We start from the raw sequence: 15,316 nt of genomic DNA, 5'->3' as shown, positions 1-15,316 counted from the left end.
ACGAGTGCATGTCAGGTTTTTCTATATTTACACATTGATGAAATGCCAGTTAATGAACCTAACTGAACCCACGAAAAGAACGTTGTTTCAGATCAACAACAATGTTCCTTTTTCCTTCTCCAGTAAATTGCTATTGGTCACGTGATTCTCTCCTTTGCCTACTCCCACCGTGGGTTTCTGCTCCCTCCAGTACGTTCTCCCTCGTCGCTCCCTCGGCTATTTATCTCGGGCTTCCAGCAGTCTAGGGTTCAGTCGAATTCAGGCGTCTGTTATCTCTGAAGTGCTGTTCCAGGCTCTTGTTTTGATAAAAAGAAACTACGTACGGTAGCACAAGCAAGTTTGAATCAATTCAATCATCAAGGTAATTATGTTCACGGCTAAATATTTACAAACCGAAACTATTCATTGCCAAACAAAACACATTTCTAAACACACTGAATAGGCTACCTAATTTGTTTCACCACCATTCTAAATTTCTAACCTTTTTACACTTAATTTTGTGATTTAGAAATTCTTAATTTTGATTTGAAAATATTTTAATTTAATTTTGTATTGCACATTAATCTGATTCTAACTCATCAATATGGTTCAACTATGCAATTTTTTTAGACAATAATATTTAATTGTGATTAAATTCAGATTTACAAATTTATTAATTTTTGTTATTTTGAAGTTCATTATTTTCATTATTTCATAGAAATTTTTAACTAAACGTTTCTTTGCCAAATAAATCTTTCGTTGACGAAGTCATCTATACCCTTGTGTGTGTATAGCAACCGTATTTACGGTTGGAATTGATCGATAGTCTAGACTCTAGTTCCATCCGACTTGTTTTGCTGGCACTTACGGACTTACACCGTATAAGATTTACATGAGAAACACGTACCGGTGCTGGTATAAATCAAGGAAAAATCACTCCTAGGGTTATTTGGGCATTTGCTAGTTAAAAAATCATTGTTGACATTACGAGCAGGTTCTGAATCGCAATCATATCTGCGATTTATTTTCTGTAACCAAAATCTAAAAGTTTCATGTTTAGAGATTAAATTTAATAAATTTAAACATTGCATTATGGCTGTTGACACTATATAAGTCCCATGAAAACGAATTTCTTTGATTAAGATACTGAACGATAGCAACCGTTAAAGGCGTTATTAAAAGGACTTTATGGACTAAGGACTAGGTTCGTTCAATTAGAACTAATTAGGTCTTTGCGGATGTCGCGTTTGCAATTGGGTGCGATTCAACATGAGGCAATGAATTATTGGGTCGCATAGTAAAAGGTCTGAGAATGCAAGGGCACAATTTCTATTTCCCATAACAACAACTGAGTAAAAAAAAGTAAAAGGATATTAACATCTAGCATTTCCTGATCCAAATTTTATCACTTTACGCGTAGTCCACAGATAATTTTCATGAAATAGTACAATTGTACTAAAAATATCATAGAGTACAATTAATTTTAAAAATAAAAATATCATTGAGTACAATTAATTTAAAAAAAAATGCATATGGCATTACTGAAATGTGAGCTTAAATGTCAACTCTCAAAGCACCGTCATGTGTATCATCTGATAGTAGATCCAGACGATGATTTTTAAATTTTTGTTTAAAATTATATTCAGTTCAATATGGAATTAAGAAAAATTATAATGTTGTAACAGACTAACACTACAAGAATATTGGGCAATCAGATCTTTAAACCACAATTAATTTTAAAATTGAAAAGAAGAACAAAAATTTTGTGTTGTCCTTTCATAAGCCTACTGCTTAAAAGCTAAAATAAAGTAACCATAGCTACGACTACACCACTACATTAAGAATGAATTTTGGAATGCTGCTAATTCACATTGCTTATACTTGTAGATGGCTTATTCAACAAGTTTCGGCTCGCTGGTGATAACAATTTGCCTCTTGTATTCTTTGACGCAACTCAGGTAAAAAAAATTCGGCAGGTCCGCTGTCTACATGCACAAATATTTGATTATATAACTTCTCTATTAGCGCCCATACCTTGCAAAGCCCAGTCAACCTAGGGTTACTGAAGGATGAGGAGACTCAAGCACGCAATTATTTTGCTGATTTTCTTCGAGTTTTGTATGCCCCTCAGGCGCCCAAGGATGACGTGTCGCTGTCCGCTGGTTCCGCGAATGATATGCCGAACGAGATATTTCCAATGATATCTTCTGATGAAGATAATCACGAAGAAGAGAACTACGACCAAATTCGACGAAAGGAATTCCCTGTAGATGGTGTTTTATTGCCAATCTTGCAAAAGCGTAACGCGAGATACTGCGGATCTTATCTAGTAATAACGATAAGTTACGACGAATTTAAGAAACGATGATCATTTTAATATTATTACGTATTTAGGCCGATGCTCTTCGAATGGCTTGCAGTAAGAGCAGTTATCTTCCGCTGTTCGGTAAACGTTCGACCTTACCAGGTAGCCCTTTCCTCAATTCAACTTACACATTTTAAAATATATTTATGGGATGAAACAACACGCTATTTAACTTGTGAAGGTAAATCATTGGGATCGACAACTACAGCGGCGACACCGAATGCGGAATTAGGTTCTTGGCCTTTTATCAATGACGATAAAGCCCATTCAATTTTGAGCAATCACCATTTGTTTCAGCGTTACACACGAGGAGTTCACGACGAGTGTTGCGTCAAGGGCTGCACTTTCAAAGAGCTGACGTCTTACTGCACTCGTCCCAATTAACTATGGAGCCAACGAAAAGTTATGGACTTGCGACGTTATAAGCAATTAAGAGTATCATTTACTATTCAATTGATGTAAACATTTGCACTATCCATATTCTGCAGCTTTTTATCTCTTTGGGCATTCTAAAGTGACCTCTATATTGGGCTCTTCCTTTGGCACAGTACGATTTCATGGCGATCGTTTGTGTTATACTGTTGTCACATTACTGACTAGCGATGTCAGCCGAAAGGCTTTTATTTTTTTTTTAATGTTTTGATTTCACTTCTGCTACTCATTATGGATTGTTACGGTAAACATGTTTTTTCACTAAAGTCACTGTCACGTGTGCGTCATATTCAAACCCGAGTGAGAACTATAAAGCAAAAAGAAGGAGGGGACTAAATCATCTGTGATTCATCCTATTTTGTTCCAAGCGTTTAGGTTCCCTTTGTTTTCCAGCGATTAAGGTAACACTTGTCATAATGAAATCCTATCTTTTGTTACGCAATCAGCCTTGTATTTTATCCATTCTGGCAGTAGTCGCTAATTATTGATTTCCTCCTCTGAACGATTCCGAAAATACAGACTAAAAGGCACTGGCTACTTCTTTTTACTTCTCTTACAGTTTTACTTGACAGTAAGCTGTCACCAAATGAAATGGCAAAGGAACACTCAAAACTCACGAAGTTCTCTCTTAGTTTGGATTCAAGCTTGTATTCAATTTAGAAGCCCGTACCATGTGGTCACATCGAATACCAACATAATTTGGAACCAGTCACGTTCGAACACCAGTTACCTAATACATGAGTTGCAATACGATTAAAATATTCAGTGTAAAACACAAAATTTACAACAGCTAAAAGAAACTCAGTCGGCGGTGTTCGTCATAAATAATATCGAAACCTTACACAATTATAACTCGTCCATTATCGAAAGGTGTTTTTGTCATATAGCGGGACCAACGTGAAGCAGTTCATTTCATCCAACATGAATCTAATTTTTTTTTTTTTTTTTTTTCCTTAGCTAAATGCCAGTTGTTACGTTATGGTGTGGGGGGTAAGAAAGTTCATAACGTTGCACTTCCATCGGGAAAACTGTACACATTACAAATAGCTCTGACCACATCGTTTTTGACATGGGTATCAAATTTTAAAGGCTAGAAAAGAGACAAAAAGGGCATGAACAATATTGAACAAACACATACTCAATAATAATGAGGTTAAAAATGTTACAGTAGGGGGGGGGGATACGAGACGCAGTAGTATTAAAATAATATACAAATGACCGAAAGATGTTAAGGTATCTCTGTCCACATTTGTGAAATTGGGATACAAGAAAAAAGAGGACTGTCCAGTATGTCAAAAATCTATGGGCAAATGGTTGATCAACCGCCGGAGGTGAAAGTAAGACTTTTATTCCACATTATGAAAATGGACCAATAAAAAAAAATAAATAATTATTATTATTCAGAAAAAAAAACGAAAAAAAAAAAAAAAAACGGAGGAAAGAAAAAGATGGCGGGGAGTCAATGACTCGGAACACAACGCATGCAAAATATGTTTGGTCTAACAAATTTCTTTAAAATGACCGCTGCAGCAAGCGCCTTCTTTGACAACACGAATTTTAGTTGGGGTTATTGAATAATTCCTTTTTGTACAAAGAACGAGCACTTTGAAACCAATTCATTCATCTTGTTTTCACCTCCGATTTCATTCATCATTCGACACACTAGGGGAGATGAGATTAAAGGAAGGAGTACATGGAAATGTAGCAGAGTGTGAGGGGATAGTCAATTACTGTTATCACCTGACTTCGCAACTTTCCTTGGGCGTGGCTGTCGGTGATGGAGGTGGAGTGCAGTCGGATTTCGCTTTAGTAACGTAGCTACCTTGTGAACAACGCGCCAGTTTGAGTTTGATGGGCATCAGCCGCACCGAGGTGACTCCAGATGGAACATCGTCTCCTTCGTGTTTCTCCAGCGGTGGAGGTGGTGTGACATCGTTTCCTTGAGATTCCGCATTCTCCCCATCTGGCTGCGGCAACTTCTGGTCGTTGGAAGAAGGATCGCGGTTGCCGACACTGCTCACAGGTTTCTTCCCAAAACGGATGATGAGTTTGGGCGGCGCGGAACAGTTTTCCCTGTTGTCTTTGGAAATGATTTGAACGCCGTTACGAGCAATGTGGCCATCCGTAGATGGGCTCAGACCGCTCTCATCGCCACCTAAACTTCGTTTTCTTTTGCGGCTACCTTCGCCACTGTCGCCGTTTCCGCCGCCAAATTCGAAACAGTCTAAGCCGCCTCCGCCAGCGATTGACACAAGGTCCGTACTAGCAACAGGAGGCCTCCTACGGTTGTTGCCGTCACGATCCTTTGATTTGCTGCGATCCTTCCTCGTTTTGGTTTTGTGGCGCTTGTTTTTGAACTCGGGTTTGGAGTCGATACCGCAAGGTGCGCCATCCGGCTTGTCACCGTTGCCGTTGTCCTCGGCTGATTGCGTCGGATGTCCTTTCCGTCGTTCCGATTTAGAAAAATCGGCCATGACTTCCTCGCGAAACTTCATGCTTTGCCTCCAAAGCTCTTCCAGCGTCGGTGGGTTGTTTTCATGACGTGGTGGATCGCTGCCTCCGCTGTTAAGCCCTTCTCCTCCAGCCAGTCTAGTCATATCACACCCGGAATCCGACAGGCGTTTCTTGGGAGGCCGGAAGCGAATCTTCTTCGCTTCATCTTCTTCCTTGGTGCGAGGAGCCATCAAATCATTTCCATGATTGTCACTGGATACTTCTAGACCTGAATCACAGACGGTGACCACTTCGCCAGCGCCAAGCTTTTCACGGAATCGAATCTTCAATTTTGGAGGCGGATGACTACCAAAGTCGAGGTTTGTATTGTTGTCTTTCTCATTGGCCAGTGTCATCTCCAAACAAGAAGTGTTGTTTCGATTACTCGGAGGCCGCCCTCGTCGTCGCTCCTTCCTCTTGCCGACTTCGGTTTCAATGGTTCTGTCGGCGGCCAGTGACGGATCCACCAGTGACGCTGACATCTGGAGATTCCGCAGCTCCCGAGAAAGAGGCGGATTCATAGAAGCGCCTCTTCTTCTCCTCTTTCCCTCTCGTGTTTCATTGATTGGACCCGTACTGACGTAATCGTCGTGACTTCCAAAGGACCCTAAAGAAGCCACGGCTTTGGGAATAGAAATGTGGCTTTTACCTCCGTTGTAACCACCACCCGTAACCTGCTGGCCCGGATTCGACGAGGAGGGAAGCGTCCCGATATTGGTGCTGCCAATGACTTCGCTGAGATCGTTGCTTCCGGCTAAGAGATACTCCTCGTTGGCGTAAGCGAGAGCGGACGAATAAGGAAAGTGAAGGAACGCGTTCAGATGTGAGGGCTGAGTTGGAGTGGGAACGTCCTGCGAAACGTACTGCCGGATCAATTCCTTCTTCCGCATTCGCCTCAAGTTGGAACTCTCGGCGGCTGGAGTAGAAGTCACGCTGTTTGCATTCATAGATAGCGGCAGGTTGGAGGCATTGCCAGCGGAGTTCCCGGAATAGTTGGCATCCAGAAACGGACCTTTGATCTTGAATTTGAGAGCGTGGCGAGACGAATCAATCGACGTCATGACACTGTTACCCGCTGATGCTGTTGTCACTGCTGTCACGGCAGCCGTGACTGAAACCATTGCTTCCGGTTTGACGGAATCAGAAAGGCATGGTTTCGTTGCCAAGGCCGACTCTATGGCGCGATTGAGGGCTTCCAAGTCCTGCATGGCTTTCACGGAAGGGCCGGGCATGGGGGTTGCACGAGGGAAAGAGTCGGCATGCGAATTGAGCACCGAAGCGATTCCGGTTGTTGGGCTTGAGCTCGAAGCCAACGGAACCGGCAACTCGTCTCTGACGGGGCAGTGACTCAGCATAGAGGTGGAACTCGATTTCATTTCTTGCACGGACGCGAATTCCCGTTTGGAATCTGGCAAACACGGAGAATCTTCGACAACGCGGTTATAAGACACCGAAGTACTTGTAGTCGATATTATGTTGGCCTCGACGTTCAGCGCGTTGCTACTCGCTCGAGGGATGGTTAACCTCATTGGAGGTACTACCTGAGGAGGTAGTATGGGCGTTTCAGTTTCGACGGATCGCTTTCGAATCGGGGAGGATTTCTCAATGTGAAACATGGCATTGCTGCTCATTCTGCGGGATATCTCGTTCTCCGAATCAAAGCCAGCGCTATCCGTCGACGGTTCACGACTTTTTCTTGTGCGGGTAAGCCCGGTAATTGAAAGCGACTGAAGTCCGGATTTACATTTAGGACTCTTACCACTGACGGGACTGGAAAACACGTCCGGTTTGCGAATCATTTTCGAATTCAGAGGACAACTGCGCTCGGGATCACTAATGTGATCATCGTTAAAGTCATCGAAATCGTAAACGGTCCCCACAAGATCTTGAGATGAAAGCCCGGAGACAATTTTAGGCTCGAAAACTCCCACGGAGGCTCTCTTCGACACCGTACCGCCTCTACTACGTGCTCCACGCTGGCCGCCTCTTCCTCTCCCTCCTCCTCGTGGCCTAGTGGGTGATACGTTGGAAGTCAAGGCTGGTATCTCGGGCGTCGGCATGGTTTCAGTACTTGGAGCAGCGCCTGGATGCATTTCGTTCAGCTGCTCGGCAGTGGCTTTAGTGGCGTTGATAGCTGCTTGTCGAGTAGGTCGTTGCCGTCTTTCTGAACTGAGGGAGACGGCTTCGACCGTCGTCGTCGGTGACGAAACAATCGGCGACACTACATGCACGATTGACGATACCGCCCTGTAGCTCACGTCCATCGTAGTGGCCATGACTGAAGATGTTCCAATATTCGGGTCCTCTGGCTGAACTGGTTGAACTGGCAGAAATGATCCGTCGAGCGTCCGGGACAACGGCGTGATTGTCCGCAAAGGTGATGACGGCAATGTTACAGAACTCGGATCTTCTTTGTTACACTCTGTGGTGTCAGTCGACTGGCTAAACGCCTGTGCTGGTAACATTGGTTCTGGAGGTACTTTAGCAGGGGAGCGGACTCCTGGCAGTGTCGAAACGACAATCTCCGAAGACTGGTTCATAGGTTCGTCGGTGGAAATAATGGGCAGCAGCAGCTGCTCCTTTTCAGCCCGGACATGAGACTCACAGGGTTTGGAAACTGAAAGGTGTTGCGAATCCAATCGAGGTGCTTCTGTAGGTGTCGAACACTCGGCCAATGTTGTCGAACTGGGCAAAGGCAGCGCCGGATGTGGTGGACACAGGAACGGTGACGCTTGTGAGGGAACGCCAGGACGCTGTAGCATCGACACATCTCCCATAGTAGAAGCATTGAACGAGGACGGGTAAAGGAAAGGTGGAAGGAATTCCGGTCTGAAAAAGGAACTGAAATACGGCGGAAAGTGGAAAGGAGTCGAAAAAGGAACGTTGAAAAAGTAAGGGGATAGAGCATGATCCTGGGAAGCAATCGACGAAGGATTGGCGTGTGAATAAGTAGATGGCGATGACCTACTTTGGGCGGACGAAGGGGATTGTGTTTCAACTGCATCTTGTGACTCTTGACTCACCGAAACAACAGGCATTTCAGGAGCGACAGATGCCTCACGGTCGACTATTGTGCTTGTTGGTTCTTTGGCTGGAGTCAACGGTTTCCATTTACTAACGGGCACACTGTTGTTGGAGGGCGTAACAGCTCGTTCAGCAAACGACGAATCCTGCCCTTTATCTGTGATGACAGATAGCGAATGACAATTACTTTTGTGATCTTCCGACTGAGTGGAGGGTAGGAGTTGGTCAGGTGGTCCGCATGATCTCTCTTCGGAATTCACTTCCAGGCATTCGGTGGTTTGCAAAGGAGTTGTAGATGTAGGTCCAGTTTTAATTGCGTATTGCATTCGCAATTTCTCAACGAGATTCATTGTTTCCCTGGCACTGTCTTCGTTAGTGTCCGCCTTTGGAATCGCCTCCGCATTGAAAGAATAACTCAAAGTAGAAAGAGCTGCAGTTTCGTCTTGATCATACTCTTCGTCGAACAATCGACCTTCACTTATTTGAGCGGTATTTTTAAGAAAACCTGTGTCACTGTCGGATACACTGCGGGCGATATCCAACAATTCGCTTTCGTCAAACTCAAATAGATCACTTCTGTTGATTTCTTCTTTCGCTTTTTTCATGGGAGGCTGAGCTACGGAGAGAGACCCTTCGATCGGCCTCGTTTGCTCGAACTGATAGTCAGAGAGCTCTTTGTTTCTTCTGTGCTCCGCGGATCCCTCGTCAGGCGTTTGGGGCGCCCGTTGAAGAATTGGGCGTTCAACCATTTCAGCTCCTTCTTCGTGCCTGGCTCTCGAGGCTTCCGACTCCGGTGGGGTAACGTTCCGTTGTCCTCCATCACTTTGGGCTTCTTGTCTGCATAATTGATCCTCGTTAACTTGGGCACAGGTTGACTCTGAGTTGGGAAACTCAACTGAATTTCGACACTTTCCGTCAATGTGTTGGAATCCAGTACTTGTCCGACATGGTTGCTGACTGTCCAATTCCTCGTGATCTTGTTTCGATGGGATGTGATCTCTTTCACTCCGCTTGTTGGTGGGCTTCGGCTTAGGATTGATAGGACGTGATCGACTATCACTATCGGCGATGGGCAATTTCGTTCTTGCAGTGGGCGACTCATCGGATTCGATTGAGATGGGAACACTGGTTGCTGGATTTGCCGCTTCTGGGACGGCCCTGGAGCCACCGTTCTTTTGTCGGGGCGGTGTGATTCGGTCTTTGATCGTCTTTGTTTGGGGAACAACTTCTTTGACGTTTGATTCTGATTCGGAATCGGAACTCGATGAATCGGATGATGACGACGATGACGATGATGAAGAAGAGGACGAAGCGGAGAATTTGTTTGAAGGTTTAACAACGATGTCAGCGGAATTGACGGCAGTTCCAGGTTCGGTCTTGGGAGACGGTTGTTGTGGCTGCGTAGTTGACTGCGTTTTAACTTTAGTGTCGATGGTGGAGGTGGCTGATTGGCTGGACGAGTTGGAACTAGATGAGCTACTAAGGCTGGAGTTTGAAGATCCAGATGAGGAGGAACTTGAGGAGGAAGACGAGCTTGAGGAGCTACTAGATCGAGATCTTGAACTGGATGAACTGGATCTGGTTCTAGATCTGAGGGATTGTTGTTGAGCTCTATTGGCGACAGGCCATTCGGTTTCAGATGGGATCGCAGACAACGCACTGATTTGAGCAACTTTCTTGATTTGTTGTTGCTGTTTGAGTTGCGTGGCAGATTCTCCAACTGATTGGGCTTTATTTCGGACTGATCCACTTTTCTTTTCCGCAAGAGCTGTCGCGGAAGACTTCGTGGCGGATACATTTTTGCCGGATGTTTTCTGGGCCCCACGACCAGCTGAGGAGGACTGGCCGGACGAAGCCACACCTCCTCGGGCGGAATGGGATTCGGACTCTGATGGCCGGGGACCCCTGTCTCGAAAGGGCTTACCGGCTACCTGAGTCGTCTCCGCATCAGCACCCATCTTACCTTTCTTTTTGTTAGTAAGCTCGTTATCTTCTTTCGTATCAACGGAATCTGAATCAGTCGAGTCGAAGAGACGATCAATCTTGGATTTTGTTTTCAACTCCAGTTTTCCTTTGGCAACTGGGGCAGTCAACATTTTCGAATCGGTTCTTATTTTCTTTTTCATCGACGAATCACCCGATAACTCGGAATCGATATCAAACAACGAAACCGACGACTTGCAGCTCCCAATTTTGATAGTCTCGGCCGCTTTCCTTGCTGCCTGCCTCTGAGGAACATACGATGGGAAGTCTGATGAGGCTGCAATTTTTTCAGTGGAAACGAAAGAAGCCTTTTTGTCTTTATCCTTGCTGCTTTTGTTATCTCCTTTGGTTTTTTCTACTGAACAGGTTTCTTCTGAGGTTGAATTCGTCATTTCTGTACTACCCTTCAATTCACTTTTAGACTGCTGCGGGAGAACGACATTTTCTTTACCCACACCTTTAGTATCTTTCTCTTCTTTTTTCTCCTTGGCTGAAACATTGGCGTTAGCGCTATGCAAACTTTCGGTCGCTTTTTTCGCAGCTTGTCGTTGTGGCACGATCAACTCAGTAGTGGATTTGATTACTGTTTTGGGTTCACTAGCTTTCTTACCACGACCGCGACTGGCAGTTGTGACTGGAGAGAATGCTTTAACAGCCGCTTTAGTTCGCACAACAGAGGAGCTGGGGTCACTACGACGTCCCATTTCCTCCTCACTGTCCGTATAAATATACTTGCCGACTCGGTCACAAATTTTAGAGACGGCTTTCTTGGAACTAAACTGTGTGATGGCCACATCAAAATCGCTATCAACTGAAGTTATTGACGTTTGCGAAGGTGTTCTCGGAATCTGAAAATATTTAAGGTTTAAATATTTTTTTGGTCGGCTTAGAATATATGAAACAATTATTACCGCTCTCTTCCATTTACAGTTCGTTTCAGTATCAGATGCAGCCGATTCGGCACTAATAGAGGAAAGTGACCGAGACCTGCGACTTTCGCCTCCGTTCATGTAGGTACGTTTATACGGATTTTCACCTTTTACATGATTAGGTCGACTTACAAGTCCATTTTTATCCTAAAAATTTCAAATGAATCAATTTTGGTTCCAATAGTATGCATGTAAATATACAATATTTTTTAATTTAATTTTTTTAAATGTATGAAAACATATCACACCTTTTTTGTAATCGCTGCATTAGCCTGTACACCTCCAATGAGTTGAATGACTTGTTCGAAGTTCTCTTTTCGGCTACTTTCCCCACGTGAGTACATGATATCGTAGATGTTTGGCCCGTGATTTGCGTCACGTAATGCAACCATCTCTGTTGGAGATGCATTTTTGAGATCAGACAAAGACAAGACGGCTACTTGCTTGTGAAAAGTTTGTTCGCGCAATCGAAAATAAGAACGCGATAACTTCTCTCTACGGCTGACCATGTAACACAAATTCCGGACCTATTTCAAGAAAAGAAATGCGTTTATACCATGACTGAATTTTAAGACATAATGTGCAGAGAAGAAGGAGAAAACCAATAATGGGGAAACACGTACCCTCTCCAGATCTTGCCTCAGTTGTACAAATAATTTCATACGTTCCATATCTTGCTGTTGTTGTTGACTCAGTCTCTCCGTCTCGGTAGTTTTGGGTGGAAGCAATGGTCTGTCTCGATTAGACTGAGGAGTTCAAAATAATGATTGAAAATTTTTAAGCACATTAGCCAAGGAGTCCGAATAAATGAGTAACTATTAATTAAAAGATTTAACATACCTTTCTTTTGAGAATCCAAAAATGAAAAATTTGATCAACAACATCGAGGTCAAGATCTAACGTTCGGGATGTTTCGCTAATGCTAGCGTGCTTGAAGAATTCCGATTCAATTAGTTGCAACCTGAAAAATGCAGCGATTAGTATTACATAATAAAACTGCGTTAATTATTTCTCTATAAATGGTTATGCGTTGGTTACTTTTGGGCACGGATCAAGTTCCTTTCTTCTACGGTCATTTCTTTCTTTACTTTCCTAACAGATTGTGTGTTTTCTTCCACTTCGCCTTCCGTATGAGATCCACTGACCCCTCCAGTATTTTTCTTGACCATCGAGTGTTTTTGGCAGTACGACTAAAGCAAATATTGATTAATCATACACTCACTAGAACAATCATTTAATGGAAGAAACATACTCTTAGCTTCACCCCGTCTTCTGAATGTTCATCCTCGACAATAGCTTTCATCTCTAAACTGTGTCTAAAACCGCAAGTAACGTGGTAGGCAGTTTTACAAGACTTGACTGAACACTGTATGCAGGCCCCACTCTTTTCTTTGCATAGTACACAATTTAGACTCCACCGACTTGGCTGAATGTTAAAACACCACGAAGAATATTATAGGGCGTCACAAAGTAATTAAAAATTAAGTATTATTACCGGTATGCTTGATATTTTAGTGATGGGCTCCATCTTTTCAACACAGCCTATAGATACTTCAGGTATCCATAGAGCACATGCCACATGAGCCCACGTCGATCCACCTCGTGTAGCTTTCAGTGCCCCACCTTGATTGGGACAAAGCTGACATGGCGGGCGTAAACCAAGTGAACAAGGTTTGCACAACCAAGGACCAGGGGGAATACTTAAAATGCCATAGCAAGCTTGATGAACGCAAATATTGCAACGATCGCAGAAGACCATTTCATTGCCTTCTTCCGAATCCGGCTACATATAAACGAACACACATAAGGAAAAAGAAAGAGAGAAGTCTTGCATTAACGGAACGGAATAGATTTATCTGAGGAACGGCTTACCCCTCTGCAGACATCACAGATAACGTTCTCGTCATATTCGATGCCGAGAAACTCTTCTGTCTTGAGCAAAGTTTGCATATTGGCCCATGATTGGCGCTCAAGCTCTTCCATGGTTTGTTCGAATGATAATTCAGAGATCTTGGATGAACCTGCTAAAGATGTATCACATAAATTACCAGCGGAACCGGTTTCGTTTACTTGTTGATTAGCAATACCAATCGCGTTACGCTGAGCATTTACACGGTTTAACCACGCTAGATCCAAATCGTCCATATCATAAGCGCATGCTTGTTGTGATCGCGCTGGAGCTGAAGTCAATTGGTGGATTTCAGGCGAATAGAAATCATCATGCGTTACCCTTACAAATTTGTTTTTCGGGCTAAAATGGCAAATATATTAAACTCTTTTTATAGTTGTTTGATATAGAGAATCAATCTTACAGTTTGAAATCATGTGTCCTTTCTGGCGCATGCGCATTAGGGAGACAAACGACTCGAGGGATCGGTAACGAATCAGGAGACACTGGAACTTGAACGCCTCGTTCCCATTCTTGACGCCATGGATCAGATAATGACCAATAATCTTCTGTGCCTAGGGGCTCAGAGTCTGGTAATTTCATTGCTGAAATAAGATCTTTTCGAAACAACTGGAGTAAAAATAAACACACAAAATTATACACTTTGGAATGACTGATTGGGCAGTTAAAAATCTTTTCTACCTCTGCAGGTGCTTCAATTGCATTTCGATTATAAATATTAGAGCTCTTGAGGTCAGAAAGGTAGCGGGGAGTCCATGGGGTTTTGGAGGCTGAATCTGGGTGAGACTGAGTATGGTCATCACCTGATAAGACTCCTCCTCCACAATTACTTTTGGTCCCAGCACCTACACGCAGGCGTTTCCGTTTTCCTTTTGAACCTACACAAGAAACAATTAAGATTGGATGTATATGGGACTTGGAATGAGAATCTATAACAATGCAAATTTACTAGACACAGGATATTTTAAATTTACAAATATATATTAAGTTATGCTTACTCATGGTCTGAGTCCCATCTTCACACTTGCCTTTAGATGGCAATTTCTTCACTCTTTGAGACATGTTTTAGTAGAAGAAAAGCAGCACCTGACAAAAAACAATAGGAAATTTATAATATCAGAATTAAAAAACAACAAAAAACAAAACAAAAAATTCAGTTATTGTAATCATATGGTGAAAATATGCAACATTTGTTACTGGATAAACAACGATGGACATGTCTGCTTTTCTAACGTTTAGTCATATGCCTTTAACAAACGGTGTAAATATGACAGACGTAAATAACGGTGCAAAGCAAGCTTTTTGAGAACGAACGCCATCTTGGAAAAAAATTCCCATCCCCTCTTGTCATAATAAATCGTTTTTCTTGATTCTTAAGTGACTCTTTTCCGACAAACACATGCAGAAGATCACTAGGATAAAATCCTAAACCATAAGCAACTCATCAATTGTAGAAAATATCCAAGTATAAACATCATCTAGGCTGAACTAAGACGAGATGAGGGTCCCCCGTAAACAATGTTCTTTCTCAGTCACTTGGGAACTTTCAGCACACTTTAGATGATGATTTCACTAAAATGTATGCAGTACCATATTTATCTCGTACGTAATGCATGACAAGACGAATCCATGTTATTGATATTTCACGGGAATATCCCGAAACCAGCCATTTGGCGCCATCGAAAACTACAAAAAATAAAGCTGCTGAAAAAATTAAATATCGAATATGTGCGACAAATTACTATCGATCATGTAATTGTAAATCGATTTAAAACTGCAGTCTTGGAATTAATTTTCTGACTAAGCAAAAACTTACAATTTCAGTAGGCCTAAAGATTGATATTTGTGTAAAATATTTTTATTTTTTAAATGAATTGTATTAAATATTAAAAATATGGTAGTGTTCCTAGCTAATTCGGGACACATTTCGGTCTATGACCACGATATAATAGGAAAGGTACACTCTCGCGCTATCCCAGTATCTTCGGAAGAAACGGCGGGTGTTTAGTAAAGGGTCCCAAGATTCCCCGCCAGGTTCGCTAGTGTTGGGGGCTTATTCCCTCTCGGGGGTATAGTAAAAATAGGGGTTTTTCGTTCTTAATCATATAAAATTATTAATCAATGAGGCCAGAAATTGATTTCATTTAAGCTTTATGTGATTCCCTATTCTTAATTAAACGACCCATCCCGGTTTCAGGGTAA

At 42.8% G+C, this 15,316-nt stretch overlaps 2 protein-coding genes across 5 annotated transcripts; one reads left to right on the top strand and one right to left on the bottom strand.

Moving 5' to 3' along the window:
* Positions 1-230: 230 nt before the first annotated feature.
* Positions 231-3,306, top strand: LOC124348653. The gene is made up of 5 exons (XM_046798912.1): positions 231-361; positions 1,867-1,937; positions 2,005-2,308; positions 2,374-2,446; positions 2,526-3,306. The coding sequence occupies exons 2-5, from the start codon at positions 1,867-1,869 to the stop codon at positions 2,726-2,728; spliced, it is 651 nt and encodes a 216-aa protein (XP_046654868.1). The 5' UTR covers positions 231-361; the 3' UTR covers positions 2,729-3,306.
* A 102-nt stretch (positions 3,307-3,408) lies between these two features.
* On the bottom strand, positions 3,409-15,257 carry LOC124348651 (PHD finger protein rhinoceros-like). 4 transcript variants are annotated; one of them, XM_046798906.1, is made up of 14 exons: positions 14,312-15,257; positions 14,113-14,200; positions 13,796-13,992; positions 13,518-13,723; positions 13,293-13,456; positions 13,078-13,229; positions 12,701-12,988; positions 12,458-12,631; positions 12,244-12,395; positions 12,046-12,166; positions 11,829-11,951; positions 11,454-11,732; positions 11,188-11,352; positions 3,409-11,124 (listed from the first exon to the last, which is right to left on the bottom strand). In XM_046798906.1, exons 2-14 carry the CDS (start codon positions 14,174-14,176, stop codon positions 4,513-4,515), a joined length of 8,697 nt encoding a protein of 2,898 aa, XP_046654862.1. In that variant the 5' UTR covers positions 14,177-14,200; positions 14,312-15,257; the 3' UTR covers positions 3,409-4,512. The 4 variants fall into 4 exon arrangements, with proteins under 4 accessions (XP_046654862.1, XP_046654861.1, XP_046654864.1 ...); XM_046798905.1 differs by having other exon boundaries at positions 14,705-15,257; XM_046798908.1 differs by having other exon boundaries at positions 13,078-13,226; positions 14,705-15,257.
* Positions 15,258-15,316: the final 59 nt, after the last annotated feature.

The sequence above is a fragment of the Daphnia pulicaria genome, chromosome 7, assembly GCF_021234035.1.
Source record: "Daphnia pulicaria isolate SC F1-1A chromosome 7, SC_F0-13Bv2, whole genome shotgun sequence".
In the NCBI taxonomy this organism is placed as follows: Eukaryota; Metazoa; Arthropoda; class Branchiopoda; order Diplostraca; family Daphniidae; genus Daphnia; species Daphnia pulicaria.
Note: the sequence above shows the minus strand (reverse complement) of the source record. Positions and strands in the feature narration are given on the sequence as shown.